Consider the following 19,528-nt stretch of genomic DNA (forward strand, 5'->3'; position numbering starts at 1 on the left):
TGTTAACAGTTTAACACTGAACACAACGTAAGTGATATCATACATGAAAAACAATTATTCAAGCACACTTTAAACAAGCTTGGCTGGTATAGAAAAGAAACCGTGTATATGCAAGCTCCACTGGTGTTGACAAGGAATCGAAGCAATTATAAGAGACACTGAAGAAAGGAGAAGATAGAAGGAGAGTCCAGTCTACGAATCATCCACAAAAAAAAAAAAAACACGCATGTTTGTTGCACATGACAAATAATATAACTGGAGGAATGCACCATGTGATTACTGATGTGTGGTTTGCTTTCACGACGACGCGTCGTCGCGAAGCTTGGCGGAAATGACGAGTTGTTATGTTGATGACAATCTGCTGTTCGTCTCATGTCTAGTATGAACTGTGCCCAGAACAGCCCATTCGGCGAATTCATCAGTGTCAGAAGCGCAGGGCAGATGTATTTCGTCTGCACATTGGCCGCATGGTTACGACGTATGCGTACATTCATGATTCGCGATTCATCCTTGAACAACAACAACAACAAGAACAACAAAACCCATTGATGATGACCATCGAATACTTCTGAGAAAATCACTTACATCAATCACGATACACAGATACTAGTCGTGAGATTCCCAAGAACATCAATGAAAACAAATCACAATGCAACAGGCCTCACACGATTACGGCAATGAAGCAATACATGACCACGATCACCTGTGACTTTCCATATGAGGGCCTCGTATTACCTACGTCGACGCTGATGCTTGGCTTGAATAGACTGCCATCTGTGTGGTACCGGATGTAACCGGCATTTCCGTCGTTGAGGGCTTCTTATTTTGTTTAAGCATCACGCTAAAGAAGATAGTGAAGATGGTTGATACGAGGACGCAGCCTTTCTTAACGCATTTGCAATTAGGAAAGATTCGGAAAGATTATTTATATGATGCGATTTTAGGTGCCATATATATGCCATGAGCAATGAGGACGGACCGTCGTTCAGGTCGATAGCTGACAACCTTGTTTTGGAAGAGGTTGGAAGATGCCCGTTGGTAAGCCAAACTATTCCATTAAAGTACAGGGTATTAGGAGACGAGCGTTGGGTTTAAATAGTCCACCATTTCTAGGCCTCTCTCCGTCCGCAAGATAGTAGTGATATTCTTCCTAAACACGGCTGTCTGGTCATCCAAGGTGCTGCCGAGTGATGCCCGTCTTCTTTTGTCAGCATCAAGCAGACCTGAACCGCCTGCATGGATGTAGTCCTCGGGCCTGCGCGAAGGGCCTTATACGTGGGGTAGAGTACTGGTCACACCTTGTACACCCACGGTCCGTGTGCAGTGGCTAAGTATAAGCTGGGACATGGCAGCGATATCCTTAGTCGTATGTCTTATATCGGAGTGTCCTGGTATGCCAGTTTCTTGACGGGACAAAAGAGGCCTGCCTCCCTTGCTCCACGGCTGGTGATCCACGACCGCTCTCCACAGATAGAAAGTTATGGGCAATGGAGTTGAACACTCGGTTGTTGAATCCATCTAGGGCTCCGGTGGCTGTCTGGCAGCTCATTCGCCCAGTGATCCGATGTTAACATCAACCCTTACGAGGTTGGGGCGCCTACTGAAGCGGTGTCTCGTTCATGGAGCCAACTCGCGAGAGATGGTAGGAGATGGGTGATTACCTGTACTTCAATCTAACAAATAGATTGTAACAGCCGAGCAATAAACGTACTCCCTCTATCCAGAGTCTCCTACACTCCGTACCTACACCATCTTTAACAGGGGAGTAAACAGGATAGGAGAATGGAGTTAAGTTCACTTGCCTGTTCCCGTACCGCAGTACAGAATTCACGTCAACAAGAGGGTCGAGACCTTTCCGCCGACACTAGGCCTATGAAGTTTTGGCCTTTCCAGGAGGCTGGCACTTTTACCCTACCTACACACAGATATTTTACCGAGCAGGCAGACACTCATCGGAGAGATAGAATAGTATTTACTCTTGTCACCATTGCATGTTGTGCATTGTTTTCTCGTTATGCAATTATGCGTACACACTTTATGAAATATACCATCTTTTTTTTAAATTGCGCAACATTATATAGATGATGACTGGCGAGCAAGGGAACATACCGAATGTTCCACCCGAAGGGTTTGAAATGGTGTTGAGGGAGGTTCTAAGTCCCGAGACGAAGTCGAGGGACTTATAGCCTCCCAAAATAGCATTTCAAACCCTGAGGGTGGAACGTTTGGTACATGTTCCCGACAACAAAAGTCATCATCTGTTACATTATATGGGTTAGTCAAATCACCAGCACAACGCACTCGATCGCTCGCGCAGAGCCAAATTCACTGTGCGCGGGTCCTTCAAATCAAACTTTCGTACACATTACAATAATCGGTCATCTGCTTTTTCACATTGTATGGAATAGGCAAATTTATCCTATCGATTGCGTGAAAAATATGATCGTTCAATCGTTTGATATCTTTTGTCATTTGTTACGTGAAAATGTTTTCCCATGGGAGAACATTACAAAAATGTTCTGCCCATGGGCGAACATAACCAATGTGCCTCCATCACGTGACTATGTTTAGCCAATCACTAACCGGTATTTGACTAACCCATGTAATATTGTGTAATGTATACTTTGTATCATGCATTAATCTTGTTTGATGACAATACAACATAAACGAACTGAATCAAACACCTTCAAGAATGTAGAGAGGAAATGAGTAAGACAGCTCGGTAGGCATGTAGAGGGCGCTTAGATCCTTACTCCGTAAACGACCAGCCCATTCAATTACCACAGTGTTAACTCGACATTCGCCCTTATGACAAGCCTTTCTTACATTATAAAAGTTAATTTCTGATATCACGAATTCCATTTTGTGATATCAAAAAATCTAATTTCTGATATCAAGAATTCAATTTGTGATATAAAAAAAATCGAATTTGTGATATCACAAAATCCATTCTTGATATCACAAATTCGAATTCCTGATATCAAAAATTCACTTTGTGATATCACTGAATGAATTTGTGATATCAGAAATTCGAATTCTTGATATAAAAAATAGGTTTCACGTGAAAAACCAATGGTAATTCGTGATATCACAAAATGAATTTGTGATATCAGTATTTTGAATTTGTGATATCAAAAATGCGAAATTCTAATATCACAAATTCCATTTTGTGATATCACAAATTGAATTATTGATATCACAAATTCGAATATGTGATATCAGTAATTCACAGGGAATTCGAGCGTTAGTTTTGCGCTGAAATTTAACTGTGAATTCGAGCGTTAGTTGAGCGCAGAAAACACAGGGAATTCGAGCGTTAGTTCAGTGCGGAAAATCGCTGTGAATTCGGGCGTTAGTTGAGCGCAGAAATACACAGGGATTTCGAGCGTCAGTTCAGTGCAGAAAATCGCTGTGAATTCGAGCGTTAGTTTAGCGCAAAAACACGAAGTGAATTCGAGCGCTAGTTTTGCGCTGAAATTCAACTGTGAATTTGAGCGTTAGTTGAGCGCTGAAATACACAGGGAGTTCGAGCGTCAGTTCAGTGCAGAAAATCGCTGTGAATTCGAGCATTAGTCTAGCGCAGAAATACAAAGTGAATTCGAGCGTTAGTTTTGCGCTGAAATTTAACTGTGAATTCGAGCGTTATAGTTGAGCGCTGAAATACACAGGGAGTTCGAGCGTCAGTTCAGTGCAGAAAATCGCTGTGAATTTGAGCATTAGTTTAGCGCAGAAATACAAAGGGAATTCGAGCGTTAGTTTTGCGCTAGAATTTAACTGTGAATTAAAGCATTAACTTAGTCCTACCAAAAATGTAGTTGTGGAATTTTCTACATCCAAGCACCATTGCTGCCAACTCCTTTTCGATTTGGGCCCAATTTTTCTGCGTGTGCGTGAATGCTTTGGATGCATAGGCAATCGGTAACTCATCTTGAAGGAGCACTGCTCCTGTTCCTGACTGAGAACTGTCTACACTTAGAGTTACATCTTTGTTTACATCAAAGAAGGTTGCAGAGTTGGAGCTTGAGTGATCATAGATTTCAGTTCTTGAAAGCTTTTTTCTTGTTTTTCTGTCCAATTCCATTTGGCATTTTTGTCAAGAAGTTCTCGGAGAGGTGCTGTCATTTCTGATAGATTTGGTATGAACTTACCGAGGTATGTGATCATGCCAAGGAACTGTTGAATACCACTTTTGTCTGTGGGTGTTTGTATGTTCCTAATTGCCTCTGTTTTGCTTGGGTCTGGTTTGAGAACATCAGCGGTTATGATGTGACCAATGTACTTGACTTCGGTTCTATTGAATTTGCATTTTTCTGTGTTTAGCTTGACTTTTTTTTTCTGTGCACTTTTGCAGAACCTTTTCTAGGATTCTATCATGCTCTTCTTGATTTGGTGCAAATACCAATATATCATCCATGATGACTTCAACTCCTTCTATGTCAGAGAATGTTTCTGTCATAATTCTCTGGAACATTTCAGGTGCATCACAAATCGCATCCAATGTTTTCATGGGATAGTGTTCCCGTTTTAGCGCGCGATTTAGATCAGCTGGATCAAGACAGATTGGTACTTTGCATGAGGGCTTTACTACAGTACACATGCTACTGACCCAACCTCTACCTGGGTCTGTTACTTTGGTTATTACACCTTCATTTTCCATTGATGCTAACCAAATTCCGAAGGACCACACCTCAGTTGTGTGTTCAAACTGTCTACAAAAGGGGCATCATCGGTCAGCATGCACAAGCCAGGTAGTGTGTCGCTTCTGTAAACAAGTCGGACACTACCAGCGGGACTGCACGACCTCCATCCACGGGGACAAGACGAACTACGAGTATGCCGAGAAGCCGAGGGAAACATCGACAGACACGGCAAAGAGAAAAGAGAGAACTAAAGGAGAAGAAACTAAAGAAAAAATGAATCAGCTTTGGGGCTGAAGTGTGAATGTAATACTATATAATTCACTTTTCAAAGGTTCGATGTGCCATTTACTGAGCGTGAATGTAAGAGGATTGCGCAATAAAACCAAGCGCAATACTTTTTTCAGGTGGTGTAAGAACCAAAAAGCTGATGTGGTTTTTATTCAGGAATCATGCTGGACATCAGACTTCGAGAAGATTATTAATGTGAATGGAAAGGAGATGTGTTTTTCTCCCATGGGAACAATCGCTCTAGAGGAATTGCAATCTTGCTAAGAGAACATATTGATATAAGCGTTGTTGGTACATTTACAGACAAAGATGGAAGACTGTTAATACTTAAAGTTGTAAAAAATGAGGTTAAATATTGTTTTGTTAATGTATATGCACCAACTGAAAAAAGGAACAAAGATTCGTTTTTTAAACAGCTCAGTAAAAAAGTTGGAGATATTCAAAAGGAATTTGCGGATTGTTACTTTGTGTTAGGTGGAGACTGGAACTGTGTTCTAGATCCAACAAAGGGCACGAAAGGGTCGAATAGTTGTTATTATAGAACTCCACATAGACTCAAATCAATACTGAAACAAAACGGTTTAGTTGATGTATGGAGGAAGTTGCATTTGAATGAAAAGCAATTTACATGGAGAAATCTAAGTTTGAAAATAGCGTCACGGTTAGATTTTGGGATGATTAGTAAAGATATACTGAATAAAGTAGTGTCAACTGACATTCGTCCTGTTATAAAAGGCGATCATAATGCCATCTCATTGAAATTAAGGATTAATAGGGTAAATAAAGGACCTGGATATTGGAAAATGAATACATCTTTGCTTTGTGACGAACATTTTTGTAGTGGTATCCGAAATATCATCAAGAAATGCACAGATAGTGCTGAGGGATCAAGTGTTATGAAATGGGAAATTTTGAAGATCAAGTGCAGAGAATTTGCTCAGAAGTACAGTAGGAAAATGAGTAAAACAAAAGATAGGAAAGGTATTTTGGAAAAAGAATTATATGTTATTGAATGTGAGTTACATAATCGAGATGATAATGGATTAAGAGAAAAGTATGAAATTGTTAAAGAAAAATGAGAAAAATTGTATAAGAATGAGTGTAAAGGAGCAGGAATAAGGTCAAGAGTGAAATGGATGGAAGATGGAGAAAAGAACACAAATTATTTTTTATCGTTAGAAAAAAAGAACGATGAAACCTGAAATTGATTACTCAATTGAAAGATGGAGGTAAACAGAAATTGGTTACGGACCAACAGCATATTTTGAGAGAGGTTAAAAGATTCTATGAGGAATTGTATAAGAGAAATTTTGTGATTCGGATTGTGTTAATGATTATGTGTTATCGCAACATATGAAAGAGTTAAATGAAGAAGATCAAAAGCATTGTGAAGGGAAAATGAATTTGAAAGAAATTAAACAGGCAGTTTTTTCTTTGAAGAGAAATAAAGCACCCGGAATGGACGGCTTGCCTGTAAAGTTTTATCAAGTTTTTTGGAATGATGTATGTGAACTTTTAATGAACGCGTTTAATGAATCATATGAAAAAGGTCAGTTGACGGATTCTCAACGCAGAGGACTTATCACTCTGATTTTTAAAAAGGGAAATAGTGATGAATTGAAAAACTGGCGACCAGTTACTCTCCTGAATTGTGATTATAACATAATGGCAACAGTTTTGGCAGTAAGATTAAAAAAGGTGTTATCAAAGATTATTATGGAAACGCAAGTTGGGTATATTAAGGGAAGATTAGGGGGTTTTAATGTTAGAATTGTACAGGATATGATAGATTATATGTCTGAGAAAGGTTAAGAAGGTGCAATTATGATGGCTGACTTTTCTAAGGCTTTTGATGTTATTGATAGATTGTTTACTTAGTACTATGAAACGTTTCGAAAAGTTGAATTTTGGAGCAGAGTTTAGACACTGGGTAGCAGTAATGTATAAACAAACAGTGAGTTCTGTAATTGTAAACGGTTTGATAACAGAACAATTTGAAATTCAGAGAGGGATTCGACAAGGTTGCCCATTATCGGCCCTTTTGTTTGTGATTGCGGTTGAGTTTCTTGCTAATAAGATACGTAAAAATGATGATATAAGAGGTGTGGGTTTCAAGGATTGTAACTGTCAGTTTGAGTTGAAGTTATTACAGTATGCAGATGATACAACATTTTTTGTTGGAGATTCTATGTCTTTAAAAGTTATTTTCAAAGAATTAAATGTGTTTGGAAAAGTGGCAGGACCGAAAATGAATAAAGATAAAACTGCTTTGTTATGGATCGGTCAGAGAGAAAATAGATAGATTTGTTAGATGTAGGATTAACATGGACAGAAGATGTTAGACGATACCTTGGGTTTTTTATTTCACGAAATGAGAAGGTCACATGTAAAGCAAACTGGGAATATAAATTGGAAAAAATGCAACGTCTCCTAGATAATTGGAGGAAAAGAAGTTTGACCTTTATGGGGAGAGTGATAGTTTTTGAAAAGTGTGGTAGTTAGTCAAATAGTACATTTGCTTATGTTTGATTCAGTTCCTGTTATGATTATGAAAAGGTTGAAAATGATGGGTTTTTTTTTTAGATTTTTATGGCAAAGTCGGGTAGAAAAAGTAAGAAGGCGTGATGTTATCAAAAATTATTCAAATGGTGGATTAAAATTGGTGGATGTGGAAAAGCTGGTGTTGAGTTTCAGGTTAAGGTGGATAGGAGGATAGTTGATGACACGACAGGCATGTAGAAAACCCTTGCTCACTATTGGTTTAACCGTTTTGGAGGTTTAGATTTGTTATTGAACTGTGATTTTCAAGAGTATGATGTTACGTCTATTTTTGGTAAAAATATGCCTTCGTTTTATATTGAAATAATGCGTGCCTGGTCTTTGATAGACAAAGAGATATTGGGAAAGAAACCCCCTGTTGAAAAGAACGTTTTATGGCACAATCAAAGTATTATTTTAAAAAGAAGCCTCTGTTTTACAAAGAATGGTTTCAGAGTGGTATTATCCGATTAGAAGACATTTTGTTGGGAGGGAGATACAAAACGGTGGAAGAAGTCATGTCATTATTGAAATTTAGAAATAGTAAAAGAAGGGCAATTTTTGATTATTCGAAACTGCGGGAGGCTATACCGAAAATATGGTTGACTCAATTATCTAAGGACAGAGAGCAGAATATGTCATTAATATGTACCCCACATTTAGAAGTTGGAAAAAATGTAAAGAGATTATGTGATTTAACATCGAAATATTTTTATAATCACTTGATCAAGCAAGAAGGAGTATACACCAGGTGTTGTTTTTTCTGGGAAGGCGTACTAGGGATGAAGATAATTTGGCATAATTGTTTTGTACGTAATTTAGTCAAAGTAAAAGATAATAATTTGAAAGAATTTAATTTTAAAGTGTTATATAATCTATTACCAGTGAAGATGAATTTGTTTCAGTGGAAAATAAGTAATAATTTCAAGTGTGATGTTTGTCAGCTAGATGAGGATATAACACATGCTTTTATTACATGCAAACTGAACATAAGTTTTTGGAATTACATTTCTTGGTTAATTCAGCAAGTTTTTCATGTTTCTGTTGACATTAATATTACATTATTGTTAGAGAGCAACGAAGAAGAGGAAGTAGATGATTTTATGAATATAGCTTTTTGGTGTATTTATAAATTTATAGTACTGCGTAATCACAAAGGTGTTGATAATAGAGAACGTAGATTGCGATATGTTTCTATCAGAATTACGGAAAAGACTTGAAGTAAACAAAACACGTTGTGGCAGACCTTTGTTCAATCTTCCAAATGATTTATTTGATTATATGTGAATTTCTCTCTAATTTATGCATGTAAATGAAAATTTTGAGGTTATTTTTGTTGTTTGAAATATGAATAGATGTTATTTGCAAGAAAAAAAACACTGCAAAATCAATGATCTAGCTTTGATATAACGAAGCGTAAGGTACAAAGGTGTAAATTCTACATCACATTGCGCAACATTGTAGCGACTCTTTTTACCGTTCGGATGTTCTGATCTGAGTACACACTGGGCACATCCTGCTTATAATTATGCAGAATGCCAACCAGGAATCACGCTGAATCACAATCTTTTGTCGGCTCCGGGCTTTTTGGACAATGTTTCACAATACATATACATATTCAATTATGGTTCAAAGAAATCATAGAAAAATATCTTATTTCTTGATCACCCTTTCATTCAAAAGCAGTTTACTAACCCTTGAATTACTATTTTGGTAAGTCTTTTTTTTTAACCAGACCCCCGCCCCCCGTGCCCCCCCCCCCCCCTCCGTTGTACAGATTTCTAACAAAAAAGCAAGAAAATCTCTTCATCGCGGGAATTATGATTATGTGGGGTGGGGCAAATGGTGCGCTTACCTTCCAATATCTTTTTATGCATGGGGGCAACAATTTTTTTTCTTTCAAAAGCAAGAAAATCTTCTCATTTCGGGAATTACTAATTATGTGGGGGGGGGGGGCAAAATCATAATATGCTTGCCCCTCCGATATTTTTATGGGGGCAACTTTTTTTTCTGTCAAAAAAAGAGGTAAGAAAATCTTCTTGTCTCTGGAATTATGGAGGGGGCGGGGTGGGCAAAATGATATGCTTGCCCCTCCATTTCTTGTTTTTTTAATGAGGCTAAGGCTCGCTCTTGGGCTGGCAATATGGATTGGTCAGAAGTAACGTACATAGACCCTACATACTTGTAAGTAGCACACGTACATGCAAACGTGTACGTGCTCCGTACCGTACGGATGTAGGACAGTACGTTCGATAGAATAGTAAACACTGTATAGAATACTAGTAGATATGTATAAAATCAGCGCTGCCAGAACTAGGGGTGCGAATTGTTTTTGCCCACAATTATATATATATATATATATATATATATATATGTATATATATATTTTTTTTTTTGTCCCTGGTGCAAAATTGAAGGAAAAAAAAAAAGAAAATAATTATTTAGCGTCCAGGGTTGAGGTCGTTCGTGAAGTGAAGGTTTTTTTTTTTTTTTTAAGAATCTGAAGGGGTGCGTTCGCACCAAACGCACCCCCCCTGGTGACGCCCATGCATTCGATCAAGTTCATCTTTTACTTTTCTCTTAGTGCTACAGGGACTCTTCGGGGGGCATGCACTACTGGTGTAGCCTCTGGTTTGACTTGCAGTGTTTGTTTGCCTGCATACACCCAACTCCTTCAAACACATTACGATATTCTGTCGTCAGATTGTCTACATTTGTTTGGCTTTTTATGCCTACTTCCTGAACCATATTGACAAGATTTAGGTCTTCACAACTTTGTAATCCTATGATTTCATTTACATTCTTTCCTCTGACTATCTGAAAGTCAATGGTGTGGTACTGATTCTTGTATTCACAGAGGAGTGTACATTGCCCTACTGGTCTAATCTTATGACCACTGAAAGAAGTTAAAGTCACCTTACTTGATCTGAGGGATGTTTTCTCACGACTATATCCAGTCCATTATATGCTTCTTCCGACATGACGTTGCATTTGGCTCCTGTGTCGACTTTGAATTTTACACGCCGTCTCCCCATGTTGAGATGAATGTTCCACTCCTTCTTCTTAGAGCTGTTAGCATCAGAGAGGTGATCCATCATAAAGTCATCATCCTAATCATGGAATGTCTCCTCCGCCTCATCCACGGGATTCCCAGTTTTTGGCGATGTAGTCAGATGGTGGACGCCAGCTTGTTTCTTTCTGCAGACAGTGGCAAAATGATTTGGGCCTTTGCAATATGAGTATGTTTTGCCATATGCCGGGCAGCTGCGGGGTCCGTGTTTGTTACCGCATTACCGACATGAAAATTTTCTCGATGTCTGCTGTTGTTGTGGAGGCTTTTTTCCTGGTTTAGAGTTCTTGCCTCGATGAGATTTCTTGACTGCATGCACCTCTTGCACTGCTGATGCACTGGCATTGAGATTAGCCGTTTGAGCATTGGTGACCTCCGCTGTTCGACAAGCATCGATAGTTTGTTGCAATGTCAAATCACTCTTCTCCAAGAGTTTTGCCAGCTAGCAATCTTGTAGATGCTGAATTGTTGTTTCCACGATTTCCATTTGTCTGCATGGTTTCCTCTTGTTAGTAATTCCCCTGGTGGTTTTAGTGCTTGCATGATGACTGCCAACTTTTCCTGACACCTGTATGCAGCTGATGCTTTGAGCAGGAACTATCTTGATGTAACAGAACCTGTGACAAATCAAGATGTACCAGTGTGCATGGTAGAGTGCATACCAATCACATCTGGTACATCTTGATTTGTCACAGGTTCTGTTACGATATCAAGATAGTTCCTGCTCAAAGCATCAGCTACATACAGGTATTTGCCCTTATATACACAACATTCAAGCTGTACTTCTGCAGTTGCAGTAGCATTTTTGTAGCCGCATTGATGGTGTGCAGAGTGGCTTTTTGAAGGTCGCCTCTAGAGGACGATGGTCTGTTTGCACAGTAATTTGCTAGTCATGATAAACCACAGAGTATGAGGAACAACGCTTCATATGACAATTCATACTCAGCAACGAGATCTGGTCGAAGATATGGGTCAGATTAATGTACTTCAAATTGTCACAATAATGATTGAACATGGAATTGACCTGGAACGAAATGACTGTATATTGGTTTTATTTTAATGTAAATATGTGTAGAATACGTAGTAGGTTTAAGTTTAAGAACTTAGAAAATGTTTTAAATCATTTTGCAAAAATAAAACTTGAACAGAAACAAGTTTGCTTTTCCAAAACAAGGGGAGATCTATGTGTAGCGCGGTCTGCAACCCAGACTAGCATAGCCCCAGCAACAATGCACATCTCTAGGAGATGCCCAATCACAGTTTATCAGTGCCAAATTAGATGCAGTTGCTAGGCACTTATTATGTAACATGTACCCCTGTGAGGAACCAAGAGAACCCTCTCATGTACGCTGCCACATCAGCAGTTAACTTCACTTGCACTCCAGAAGCTGAGGAATAAAGAAGCACTGAACATGTATCTGCTTGTGTCCACGTGTCTTAGTTGTATGGCTGTCTGAACCCACATACATATTATATAGAGACAATCTTTACAATAATTATTCAATTTCTTGCGTGGTTGGGTGTGGTTTTGTGTGTGGGTGTGTGTGTGTCTTTATTCCATTATAAGTAATCATTGAATTGCTCTTTCGTAATCTTGTCGGGTTGAAATGTATTTTGTACTTTCCGCCTGCACTTAGTTGGGCAAATGGGTTAGAAGACCTGCGCCTTTTACCGGCTTAAATCCTTTGCTTTGGAATTTATGTTCTACAGTCTTCATTTCTTTATATTTCTTTTTTTTGTTCCTTCTTTAATCTCCTAACTTCTTTACATTATTTTTCTGTGGAGGACTTGCTACATCTTCCATTTTCTCCCACTTATCACACACAGAGGTCAGTTTTATTTCTGTCTTGAATTGATTACTAGCTAGAATTTTTGTGAAGATCTTACATTTAATTAAGTCTTCTCGAAAATTACGTAAATACAGAAAATATATTTGCATTTTTCATGATATTATGTTTTGCGTCGAGGGAAGAGGACAAATGTTCGTCACGCAGATCACAGACAAAATGACAAATTAAAAAAAATGATAATATGGATCGTTGAATGTCCTCGAATAAGGAAAAAAGCATCTTCGGAAATTTGTCGGTATTCCTATTGACGAGGTTTCACCATTGGCAAACCTGGACAATTACGGATCATTCAGTATTGACATTAATCCCACAGCGATGATGGGATTTCTTTGAATTTATCAGCAACTTTACCGCTGGTGCATGTTTTCTCTTAATGAATTCAGAAGATGACAATTATTGATTTTCTCTTCGAAAATACGTTTCAATAAAATGAATTACGACACATTTCAAATACTTTTTAATGTTCATTCCTAATCTTGCTGAGTACTTTATTCAGCTAGCTCCAAAAGGCGCTGGAATGTCTGTCACCGCCACTTAAGAGAGACAGTTTGTAATTGCTTCCGTAGCGATTGGGCATGGAGTAAGATAGCTCTCTGCTTCTTCAATGAGCGACTGACAAGGAGCTACTAAATGCAACATATATGGGAAACACCTGATAATCCTATTACGAACCTACTGACAAGTACTACAAGCAAAAAAAAAAAATTATCTTCGTGAAACTCCGCATTTGTTGAACGTTGTTTTATCACGTGTATTATTCCCACTCCCATTTCTTTTTCACTAATAGCAAAATTGAGTCTACATTTCGTTGACTTTTCAAAGAACGGAACTGCAAGCCGATACACTTCGAGAAGAGAATGGAGACCGGGCTCTACACTATCAGGTTTCTTCTTCTTCTGTTGGTGCTATCAGGTTTTTTGTTATTGGTGCCTGCGCAGCGGATCATCTGTGACATATGTAAATGTTATTCCGGTTTGCAAAGTGTGTCTTGCGTGAATGTATTCAATGTTCCCAAGTGTTCTTCCTGTCTTGGACATAATGCTTCCAGCGCATTTGTCGATATCGAGGAAATTTATGAACCACTTTCTCTTGACATTTTTCAAGAGTTGACTACGACAAATTTGCTGGTGCTGTACAGAAATTCTCTGAGAAATATTCCGACGGATATGTTCATCAACATGACGGAGCTCCAGACCTTATCACTAGCAGGGAACCTGTTGACAGGAATACCTGTGTACAACAACAATACCTCCCTCAGATCCCTCTCACTTTCAAGAAACGCCATTTCGGATGTTGGAAAACACCTGAGAGAAGATGCCCCAAAACTTACGCATCTTTACCTTTCTTTCAACCGGATCAAGCACTTTACTGCAGATCAGTTTCCAATTAGTCTTCGTTCTGTAGATTTAAATTCAAATTCGATTGAAAAGGTTGACAAATTGTCTTTCAATGACCTCTTTCAACTGCAATCGATCGAACTTGGTAAGAACAGACTTAAAGCCATAATTTCTGGAACGTTTTCACTCCCGTACCTTCGTGTGGTGCATTTAGAAGATAATCACATCTCCTGGGTTGCCTCTGATGCCTTCTCCAGCAGCATTACAAGTTTGACTCTCATCGGAAATAGATTGACTGAACTATACTCTGTCGATGGATTTCCTAACTTGCAATCATTGTATCTACCCAACGTTCGCTTCATCTCACCTGGCCTTCGACGGCTCAACTTTCTTTCTGTTGAAAGCAGAGATATGGAAATTGTGTCTACCCTGGAAAACGCCAACAGTCTTCAAACATTTGATCTTTTAGGTGGTGGAGAAAGAAATGTTTCGTTTACCAACCATTCCTTTCTAAGTTTCTTCTCTGTGTACTCATCGCATCTAGAAAGACTGCAAAATGTCACATGCCTATCATTATTGTCACTTCTTAGGGTATCGGACAGCAAACTTAGCGTTGTACCCGCTGTCGCAGGACTAAAAATGCTCAGAATTATCGATCTTGTAGGCAACGAAATCACATCGGTTCAAGCCAAGAGTTTTGAAAACCTACCCAGTCTGGAATATGTAAGCCTAGCGGAAAACAGAATATCATCTATCAGTGGGCAATTTCAGACTCCAAATTTGCAAATTATCAACTTGCATCACAACATGATATCGTCCACCGATACAGATGCATCTTTTCCTCTTAGTTTGGAGGTTCTTCATGTTTCCCGAAATAATTTATGGCGTTGGTTCCCATATGCAAATACAATACACCTCAAGACAATGTACGTTTCAGAAAATGAATGGACATTTGTCAATAGGAACACCTTTGGTCCAGTGTATAGTCTTGAAGAACTGTTTTTGGAATACAACTGTATTACAGCAGTGTACGCATTACCAATCTCACCTCGACTAGCACGTTTAGATCTGAGCAACAACCCTCTTATTTTTATCGATACGTCGGCGTTTTTGACATCCCCAAGAATAACTGAACTGAATCTAAAGAACACCAGTATTTCAGTTTTTGAATTCAGCCTTCCTGTATTGACGTCACTGGATCTGAGTGGTACTAGGCTCCTAGAGATCCCGCGAAATCTTACTCAGCTTTGTCCAGAACTTCGACGTTTTGATTTGTGCGGTAACGCTGAATTAAATGTTGATTTAGTAGCTCTGGAAGCACTACCATTCCATTACGTGTGTGTTGGAAGCAGGGAGGGGAAGCCAATTTCCCCTAAAAGTTTTCATCTTCTCGAACAAGCAAAGTCAGTAGATCTGTTTCTAACATCACCTGTGGAACTCAGCTGCAGTGATTTCGCTGTCATAGCGGCAGGGAGACCCCTCGACATTACTGGAGGGACTGTAGGAGAATTCAATGACACTCACTGTATAATACCTCTGTCAAGGTGTCTTTCCTTAAGGGAAGCAACCGTCGCCGACAGCTTTTTTATCCAACTACTTGCAAGCGGAAATGTGGAAAACCTCATCTTTGACAAAGTTGCGTTGAAATCAAAACTTCCATTTCCAGATATAAACCGAAATTTATATGCACCGAACCTCAACAGACTGCAGTACACGTCAAACAAATTAGAGAATATCCCATCAATCTTTGCACCGATCACTTCTTCTCTGAGACTTGGGGGAAATTTGGTGAAGGCCTTTGACTGCGACCGAATCTTGTACTTATACCCTCAGCTTACTTACCTTGACTTATCCTACAATCGCATTACTTTTCTGTCCAAATGTTCGAGGATAGACATAATACATCCACTTGAATCCTTGATACTGAACGGGAATGAAATCGATTTACTTGGAGATAAGAATGGAAATAGTCACTTAAGCATATTTCCGCACCTTAGCTATTTAGACTTAGCAAGTAATAATTTACATTATTTGGGTGAGGGTATTGTCCCTACAAGTCTGTGGGACATGCCGTTGTTTTATCTTACGCTGAATGCAGACGATAACCCACTCGTCTGTGACTGTAACCAACGATGGCTTCTCAGCCTTGATGATCATATAACTTTTCAAAATGGCGTGTGCGCTACTCCAGGGATAAACGAAGGGCGCCTTTTGACAGACCTTATTCAAGAATCTTTCCCTTGTCCACCATTCATAACGGCTTCGCATGTTTGTGCCTATATCAATGACAGTTTAATTGTTTCTGTGACGTGCCCGGTGATATCACATCCGCAACCTAATATTACGTGGTTCTCTTCAAGCCCCCTTCTTCGTGATATTCTCTCTACCTATCACGGTGAACCCATTCAGAATGATCACATAGAAATCGATCTAGACAATTTCGAAAGTCACGAAATTATCTTGTCATGTGGGGTAAATAGCATCTACCAATCTATTGTAATAGACATCACTTTATCGGTAGAATTTTCATCTGAAAACATGGGAAGACATGATTTTCGGAACGCGTCGTTAACTTGTAAGGCCTGGCAACGGCTAGACGATATTACAAAGCTCGATGGTCTTACCCGTCGCCCCTTGAACAAACAAGTGAGTGGTGCAGGAAGCTCAGAATTCGACAAACCTTATAACATGGCGGCTTTGTGTTTGTTATTGTCGACATTACTTTTCTAACTAGAAAAGCACTCTGACAGCGCAGACCTCCGCCAAGCAGCTTCTTTCCACCGTGATCTTACTCTTCAGATAAGTGATTTCCACCCACTGAAAAATCGCCCGATTTCCTAATATAGAAGCCTTTGTTAAGTCATAAACCCTCAGACGCGCGGCGCGCCTCACCCCGGCAGAAGCCGGGTTCACACGTACAAAATAGCAGGATGACGATCGCGCTCCATATCTCGAGATTTTTTGCAACCGTTCACACGCTCCAAATTAGCGGGATAGCGATCGCGCTCGGAATCTCGAGTTTTTGCAACCGTTCACACGTACAGAACTATCCCGCTAATTGCCGAGGTAACAGCAAAGCCTGCAAACTGGGTCACACAGCGCCCTTCTCTATCACTGCCTGCGCGCGCTTCTCTTGCCCATTGTTTTTCGCGCGTCAATAGGGGGGTTCACACGTACACCAATTAGCGGGATACAAATCTCGAGATTTGAATCGCGATCGGTATCTCGAGTTTTAGTTAGATGTTCTCTTTTTTCTCAAACAAAAACTAAATTTTATTCTACTTAATGAATATAACTTGCTTGAATGGAATCATGTTACCTGTTATTTTACAAGATGATTTTGACTGCATGGCGGATCAGTTTGAAGTGTACGTTTACTTTACCCCTGGTTTCAGTGTTCATGATCCAATAATCACTACACGAGTATACTTATACTATAAACTCGTTATGAACTTGATTGTAGCTATATGCTCGTATCTTGTGTATTTATATGCATTTTCAATCAGTTATTTTCCTTTCCCCTTCTCTCTCTTTTCTTTTACTTCGTCTGCACTTTGTAGCTTGCTATCGTAGTTTTCACATAATTTTCGTTTTCTACTAGTAGAATAGGTAATACATGTATTATGTACGTTGAATGCTTTTTTTATTACCTTCAACTTGAATAGCTGTAAATAGATAAACTATGGAAGTGATATGGGTTTGGAATTTTGTTTTATAGTGGTTTACGCTTTACAACTTCGGTTTTCAGTAGACCATCCCTTTTCTATCGATATTGCTTTCTGCCATCTTTGCAGAGTATGCATTGTTTCGGTTAATTTGTTCATATGAATTATAGTGTTAAAAAAACAAATAATGGTAATAACTTACAAATCAGTAGCATTATACATTTATGACTAGTTATGTAAACAAACACACACACACACACACACATATATATATATATATATATATATATATATATACTGAAAGAAATTGGACTGAGGCGGAAATTGGAAGGGAATTATCTCTCGCACTATATATATATATATATATTAAGGAGGAGCTGTGTGAGGAGCTGTGAGCTGTGGGGAACTATTAAAATATACTCTATGAATTGCTATTTTGTGACATCTGAACGGATATGCCCAGATGACAGAGTCTCTTTAATGGCGTAGAACACCTTTGGAGGTATGTCACACCAGGAAATTTCGTGATTGATGAATTTTGACTGTATTTCTGAAACACTACTTTGCCTCAACACTTCACAGAGTTTGATTCATAGTCCTAAAGGTACATTTTGGTGTTGGTAGATTGACAACTGACCTACCTACAGACTGTGCATACTACCAAGATTTGAGTCCCATAGGCCTGTATTGTGCTTGTGCAACCTTCTGTACCAGGGACCAATTGTTCAACTCCATCACTACCACCGTCAAGTGTAATCCTCTTACCTGTCAGCTTTGTGGACTTATCGCTCAACAGCAGATTCCCCTAACAAGTTCTTTTCATCAGCATCTGTTGGCTTGAACCATGCCCCCTAAAGGAAAGAAAAACATAGCTTCCAACTCAACAGATCCAGTGGATTTAGGTGAACAGATGTGTGAAGAAGTGAGAGACTTTTTCAGCAGCCAGCAATTCAGGGACCTGCTCAAGTCTGCTCTTGTCGATGCTGTGACAAAGGAGTTGCAAACCCTCCGCGACCAACTTGAACAGACAGAGAGTAGAGTCATGGACCTTGAAAATGAGATCAAGACAAAAGCCACCATCATATCTTCGATGCAGAAAGAACAGGAACGCAACAAAGACGAAATCACCAATCTGCAGCGCACCTTGAACGATGCAGAGCAATACTCGCGCAGGAACTGCTTGCGGCTGTACGGCATTCCCGAGTCGGATCATGAAGACACCGATGAAGTGATGCTCGACCTAGCCAGCAAAGAGCTGAATGTGAAGTTGAAGCCTGAGGACATCGACAGGTCCCATCGCATTGGTCCTCCACGTCCTGTCAAGAGAGGAGAGAAGACAAAGCCCCCTAGACCAATCATTGTCAAGTTTGCTACCTACCGTGTTCGCCATCTTGTCATCAGGAACAGGAAGCGACTGAAAGGGAAGCATATTGGCATCGAGGAGGACCTGACAGCAACAAACAGGAATCTGCTACAAAAAGCAAATGAGTTGGTCAAAACAAACAGCAATGTGATCGCAGCTTGGTCGACGGACGGAAGGATCCTGGTGCTGCTCAAAGCGACGAATGGGGGCACTGTGAAAAAGAGGATACATTCAATTACTGACTTGCAAAAACTGTAAATTCATAACCCCATCACAAATATTGCAATGTGATTCAGAATCACTCATTATATTTCATATTTGATCATTACCTGGTGTACAACTTACCTTTTTATACTGAACTAAAGTTTTTTTTTTTTTTTGTTTATGCATATCCTGGTTTGAATATTAAATGTCGATTTCTTGTGTTTGTGTTTTGTGTAACAGGCAAAATTCTAACATAAATTGTGATAATTGTTTTCTTTGTAACAGAAACATTCAACAATATGACTCACATATATCTGATTTTGATAGTGAAGTTGCAATTCATAATGCGTATTATACTCCCAGCGAATTTTGCGATTATGTTAAATCAACTGAGAATTCAAATATATTATCTTTGTTTCATTTCAATTGTCGTAGTTTAAAACGCAATTTTGATAATTTTTGTTACTGTGTAGAAATGTTAGATATGCCTATGTCAATCATAGGAGTAACTGAAACATGGTTGAGAGATGGTGAGGAAGAGCTTATTTCTCTCCCACAGTATACTTTTGTTGG

At 39.2% G+C, this 19,528-nt stretch overlaps 1 protein-coding gene across 1 annotated transcript; it reads left to right on the forward strand.

Annotated features, from left to right (window-relative positions):
- Positions 1-18,199: 18,199 nt before the first annotated feature.
- Positions 18,200-19,076, forward strand: LOC139740758 (uncharacterized). Its single transcript, XM_071651332.1, has one exon. The coding sequence runs from the start codon at positions 18,233-18,235 to the stop codon at positions 19,007-19,009; it is 777 nt and encodes a 258-aa protein (XP_071507433.1). The 5' UTR covers positions 18,200-18,232; the 3' UTR covers positions 19,010-19,076.
- Positions 19,077-19,528: the final 452 nt, after the last annotated feature.

Source organism: Diadema antillarum, unplaced genomic scaffold, assembly GCF_040938485.1.
Source record: "Diadema antillarum isolate AM-2024a unplaced genomic scaffold, OU_Dant_1.0 seq00000877_RagTag, whole genome shotgun sequence".
Taxonomy (NCBI): domain Eukaryota; kingdom Metazoa; phylum Echinodermata; class Echinoidea; order Diadematoida; family Diadematidae; genus Diadema; species Diadema antillarum.

Bases quoted from the DNA above. Each gene is read 5' to 3' on its own strand.
- LOC139740758 (XM_071651332.1), top strand. From the start codon at position 18,233: ATGCCCCCTAAAGGAAAGAAAAACATAGCTTCCAACTCAACAGATCCA.